This window comes from Clavelina lepadiformis, chromosome 4, assembly GCF_947623445.1.
Source record: "Clavelina lepadiformis chromosome 4, kaClaLepa1.1, whole genome shotgun sequence".
Taxonomy (NCBI): Eukaryota; Metazoa; Chordata; class Ascidiacea; order Aplousobranchia; family Clavelinidae; genus Clavelina; species Clavelina lepadiformis.
In genome coordinates, this window is record NC_135243.1 from 10,031,200 (window position 1) to 10,037,318 (window position 6,119).

General features: G+C 37.5%; 1 protein-coding gene across 1 annotated transcript; it reads right to left on the bottom strand.

The window, feature by feature from the left end:
* Window positions 1-3,357: 3,357 nt before the first annotated feature.
* Window positions 3,358-5,857, bottom strand: LOC143452891 (putative ATP-dependent RNA helicase DDX47). Its single transcript, XM_076954030.1, has 2 exons — window positions 4,600-5,857; window positions 3,358-3,691 (listed from the first exon to the last, which is right to left on the bottom strand). Exons 1-2 carry the CDS (start codon window positions 5,791-5,793, stop codon window positions 3,500-3,502), a joined length of 1,386 nt encoding a protein of 461 aa, XP_076810145.1. The 5' UTR covers window positions 5,794-5,857; the 3' UTR covers window positions 3,358-3,499.
* Between the last annotated feature and the right edge of the window lie 262 nt (window positions 5,858-6,119).

Genomic DNA, 6,119 nt, shown 5'->3' on the forward strand with positions numbered 1-6,119 from the left:
TCCGAACTAACGGGAGTTTTTTACGTTCAATTTTTACTTTTGTTCCGTTCCCGAGCATTTTGGCCGAATAAAGCGGTTGTCCGGGTTATCCGGTGTCCGAATTAAGCGGATTCGACTGTATCTCCCATTGCCAACACATTGTTTTCCTCGCTGCAAATGTTGTGAAATGCTGCGTTTGTCTTGACGAACATTTTCACTCCCATCGCTTCACGTTTTATAAGCACGCACTTTTACCAGTGAGCAGAGAGAGATCGAGATTTAGTCGAATGGCGTGATTCAGCGAAATCAACAGACAAGTTCTCTGAGCACTAGCTAGCTAGTCTTCATGGTGATTGCAACTCATGTATTAGACATCTTATAAGCAGTAATATTACTCAGGTATGTGTAATACTGAGAAAGTGTACAGCACCTACAATAAAAACCTTTTCTTGTAAGCTATTTCTGTTGTAATATTGAAACCTTCTGGCTGACAAGAGGTTAGACCAGTGATTCCCAAACTGTGTGCCGCCACAGATTCTCAGGTGTGCCGCGAATCTTTTTGGAATTTTGGAAAAGAACTGTATAAATATTTAAAATAAGGCATGCAGACAAGCATATGCGACTTAAAAGCTTTCTAGCTGCTTCAATAGCTGAGAAATAAGCACATGTGACGATGAAACCAATTATGGCATTGTCGATAGAGTAGGGTAATTTTTTAAAGCAACATTTCTGCTCTTGTAAGTGTGCCGCGAGCGTTTTCTAATTTTTCTAGTGTGCCACAAGCTGAAAAAGGTTCACTTCTTGTCTTGGTCGCCAAGTTTCATACCGAAATAGGCATGATAAGCTTAATTAACAAAATAGCAAATATTTCTTCATTGCTTTGGTGGAGTAAAGCAACCACTAATATAACAAAAAGCGTCAGGATTTGATTTGCACTTTCTTCTTTTGACACTGGCAGACATTGCATCACTACTGGTAATGCTATACCTACTTGTACTCTTACCAGTTTGCTATCTTCAACTAATCGAAACCCCACCAAAATTTTCAATAAGGTTTCTATTTTTTTCTGCAATTACTGTAAATATTTAACAAAAACATGAGGACAAGTTCAAAGAAAAGGCACTGATATGCAATGTATCTGTGGTACATATGTGTGCCTCTGGTCCTCAAAGGGTTAACGTGTGACGGCTACTGTGTAAAAAACAGATTTTATACGGAAAAACGGACTTCATTTTCGGAATCCCCAACCTCGAAAACCCCTCTTATCTTTGTTGCACGAAAAATTGTGTTGACCAGTGTTATTGAAATCTGAACTAACCCTATAATCATACATAATCAAGGACCAAATTGTGCTTTGGAGCTATAACGACGAAAACTTAACACGACTACGATCCCAAATATATAGTGCAATCATGATGTATTCTGCATGACCAGTGGTGTCCTTATGTTTGGTGGGGAGGGGCAAGACACGGTAGTTTTGATGGCCCCAGAATTACGGGAAACGTAGCAATCTATCCAGTAGGAGTTCCTGGGGCATGTTTTCCGGTAAAATGTCGAATTTACGTGGGCTAAAATGCATACAATTTTGCTTTTCTTTCAAAAAGCACTTATTCGGAAATGAAAGTGGTTTTGACATACTTCTTTATAGATTGAGTAGTTTACGGATAAAATTAATCAATAACTTAGTTATAAATAAAGTCATCCAGCCATCCCGATAACGAATGTAGGTCTGAAGGGAACGAAATAAAGAAATTCGTAGCTGACTGTTTTCTCACGTGTTCCATTCCAACCTACGCACATGTACAGCAAGTAAGAAAGAATTATGACGCATTTCATTCAAACTTCAAAGTTTTGCAAACACTGCAGGTGAATTGCGTATGTGGTATGAGTCGCATCACTGTCTGTGTAGTGCCTACGTTTGGTCCTGATATTTTTCTTACCGTTGAAAACGCTTGCAATTGATGGAATTTTTGTGGTTTATCATTGCGAGCTTTTGCAAACTTTTACTGAATTCAAATTCTCTCGGAGTCATGATCGGGCTATCTCTCTCGCGCTAACGAGTTTCACAAAACTCACACTCACAAAAAATGCGATGAACAAAAATGGAAAATAGATGTGAAAATGCCAATGGCCCCCAAATTTACGTTTGTGAAGGGGTATGACCCAATGTCCCCTTTGTACTACAGTGTAAGCAGCATTACGCAGCCTGGGGGTGTTTTCTGATCAACTGCGTCAGTCGTAAAACGAAATTACAAACAATCATAATGAACAGCAATCTTAAATTTCACTTTTACAGTGAATATTTCCCATCTCTTCCCTCCGAAACAAATCATGGGCTGGCAACTGCTACACCGCTGCGTAATATTTTTAAACCTAAATTAATTGGATAAATATAATGGTTATCGCGACCAAAAAAACTCAATACATAAGCTCTAAGACATATTCTGAAAAGATTTTTCGGAGTAGTCTATATGGCCTACCTTGCCCATTACTTAGCTAATCTGTAAGTAAACGATGGGGAAGGGTTCTTTGATGTGAATTTGAGTTCCATGTTTGTTTGCGCTCGGGCTATAAACATTTTCCGAGTTTCGACCATCATCTTGTATTGGGTGGCAAGATGTTTTCCATCGCCCATATTTAACAATGGTCAATGGAAATGGTCGATCTAGATTGATTCTACTTTAAATTGCAAATATTTTGGGTATCAACTAGCAAAGAATTCGTTCTGGTGGGTAGCATATCTTTACACAGTAAAAAAAGATCGAACAAAGGTTGTCTAGTTTTTATTTTACAATGCTTTGAATATAGTTTGACATGAGGTCACATAACATGGTCATTGGTAAGTGTTGTATGTGAAATGAAAGGCATTAAGAGTTTCTGTGGTGACTGCGGCGCGTCACACATGTAATTTTGTCTTGGATTTCAAGGAAAGTTTAAAAAATAGACTAGCAGTAAACAAAAACTGATTCATTTTCATTACACGCGCCGCAGGGGCGTTACAAACTCTTACGTTTTTCACGTCGCATGGTTCGCTGACCACCTCCCAAGACATCATATCTAACAAGTCCAGTGCGTAGGATTCAAACCGTTGTGAAACAAGAACCAGAAAACATAGTTTTAATTTTTTTCTTTATCGTGTATAGAAATTCATATTCTATTTACCTGAGCGAAATTGTTAAAATCCGATGCCTAAACCTTTTGCAATTTAAAAAGAATCAAAGTGGGTCGACAATTTCCATTGTTAAGTATAGTCGACCGAAAAATCTTGCCACCTAGACAGCAAACTCGGAATTTTACCATACTACAGTTTTTAATGGTTTGCCTTTTGACTTTTCGTTTTTCTGCCGGCAGCAAAGTAAATGATAAAACACACTGTGACATGGCCAAACACAAGACTTTTATTTGCCAGGTGTTCAGTTTTTAATACACTGCACGGTAAATTGCCTGTTGTCACTATAAAATCCACAATGAAATTGGATAACAAAACTCCATAAGAGATGAGTATTGCTGCAGAGTTAAATTATTTTCGTTTACGCTTTTTACCGCCTTTGTTTCCAAATATTTTCTTGTTGCTCTCTCCAAATGCTGCCATCTCTTCAGAGTCACTCACATCTTCTTGACCTTTCCTTTTGCCATTCTTCATCTGCTGTTCTTTCATTTCGATGCGAGCATATCTTTGTGCTTCTGAAACTCGTTCTTGCAAGACTTTCACCTGAAGAGAAAAAATGAACAACCATAATTATACTTCATGCAACATGTGTAAACAAATTATAGCTATGCTTTTATTGAGTACAGTAAAAGCTAATTAACGCACCATTTGGGTTTGTTCGAATCTGAATATCATAGCTGGGCAACCACTTTTTTAAAATTATTCTCTCTCACGGTTCTCGCTGAGAAAATGAGTGCGCTCTTTTTTTGCCGCTCCCACTCTTTTTAGAAATTCAAAGGTTATGCCCTATCACCATCATCACGTCAGGTGGTTATTTGTTAATTTTTGCCCTTAACTTAGTATCAAAGTAGCCTTCCTGTATTCACAACATAAAATTAGATTTTCAAAACAAAATTTAGATTTTCAATTTAACTTATTTTTTTATGAAACATTTTTCTATTTTGTGCTTTCCTATTGTTATTTGCGCACAAAAAGAGCGACGAGTGAATAGCCCTAAAATAGGAGTGCGCTCCCGTCCCCAATTTGAAAAAAGAGCATATCTCACGCTCCTTAAAAAGGAGCACGCTCAAGCCTATCTCTGCCGAACATTATAATGGTCGATATGAATGAATCCTGAATCTATTCGTATCAGCAGCATATGATAAAATTTCATCAAAAAGTTGCCAAATCTTGTTTGTAACGTGACGTAATTGCTAAAAATTATTGACTAAATGGCAATTTAAAAAGCAAAATTCGTAAGTAATTGAACTTCAGCAAGAAATGTTGACTCTAGTTTAGCTTAGCCAGCAAAATAGACCATTATTTCTTACCGAAGTCGATGAATTTAATAGTAATACTGAATTTGGGTTTGCATTTGTTAATATTCGTGTTTGCTCAAATCTGCCACACAAGATATATTCGGCGATATTACTTGGTCATGCGTTCATCTTTACTACAATGGAAAAACAAACCTCATTGTGTTGAATTTCAAAGGCTGGAAGCTTTTTTCCAATAAGCTCTTCAATTCGTTGATAAAGTTCAACATCATATTGTGTGACAAACGTGACTGATTTTCCATAGCGACCAGCACGCGCTGTTCTTCCAACACGGTGGATGTAATCCTTTGACCGAGTAGGGACATCAAAATTAAGAACAACATCAACACGAGGAATATCTAAACCTCTACTTGCAACATCAGTTGCAACCAACACCGATAGAGAAGCACTTTTAAATTTATTTAATGCACCAAGTCGCTTTGCCTGTGACATCTGCCCATGAAGTGGAACAGCAGATATTCCAAGATTTCTCAACATTAAGGCAGTTCTCTGAGTGTTAGCACACGTACTACAAAATATGATCATTGCATTTCCAGCAAGATCATTAATTACAGCAGTGAGATAACAATCTTTGTCCTTTGCTGGTATAAACAAGTAGTACTGAAGTAACTTATCAACTGTGTGATATTTGCTGTTGACAGCACACTTCACTGGCTTACACAATGCTGCTCTTTGCAGCTTCTTCACTTTGCCAGTCATCGTCGCAGAAAACAGGAATGTCCTTCTCTCACGTGGAATTACTTTTAAGATCTTGTCTACTTCAGCTTCAAAATCCATGTTTAATATCCTATCAGCTTCATCCAATACAAGATACTTGAGTGATCTTAATGAAAACCCTTTTGTTTTTTCCAAATGATCAACTAATCTACCAGGTGTTGCCACAATTACATGTGGTTTCTTGGCCAGGACCAAGGCTTGTCCCATCATATCCACACCTCCAACTACAACAGATGTTTTAATTCCAATAGAAGAGCCCAGTGCCTTGAATTGTTCCTCAATTTGAAAAGCCAACTCTCGTGTTGGTGTAAGAACCAGGGCAAACAGTCTTTGTGGTTGTTCTAACAGAGAATGCAATATAGGTAAACAAAATGCTCCAGTTTTGCCAGAGCCTGTCTCAGCTAAGCCAATTACATCATTTCCTTGCAAAGCAACCGGAATTGCCTCTTGTTGTATTTTTGATGGTGTTTTCCAGCCCAGCTCAGCACAGGTTTGGCACAAAACATTTGCGATTCCAAGGGATTCAAATGTTATGTCGGTTTCATTTTTGAGCAAGTCATCACAGTCTGATTCTTCTTTTTGCAAAGTGTTGTCTTCAGAAACATCCGTCATCTTCAGGTTAATTTTGTTTGCTATTCAGCAAAAAAAGTTTTTATTTTATCCCATTCACCTGCACATATACATAATCATATGTTAAAGTATAATTCAATTTTACTCATTTGCAACATTCTGATAACAGAGTTAAATGTGATTTACCACACCTACCATCATGTAACTTTTTCACTAAAAACATTTGAATCAAAAAATTGGAGCTCAAGTTATATATATGTGTATGTAGTGTTCACCTTAAACCTCACCATACAAACAATGCAGGACAAAACAAGTACATATCCAGCAGAAGAGAGTAATGGCAAAAGTTAATACTAATGTGTAAAGTG

What these genes read in the sequence shown, in the direction of transcription:
- LOC143452891 (XM_076954030.1), bottom strand. Translation starts at nt 5,793, where the DNA reads ATGACGGATGTTTCTGAAGACAACACTTTGCAAAAAGAAGAATCAGAC. An exon ending in TTGAAATTCAACACAATGAG is followed by an intron (nt 3,692 to 4,599) that starts GTTTGTTTTTCC and finishes TTTTCTCTTCAG; the next exon opens with GTGAAAGTCTTGCAAGAACG.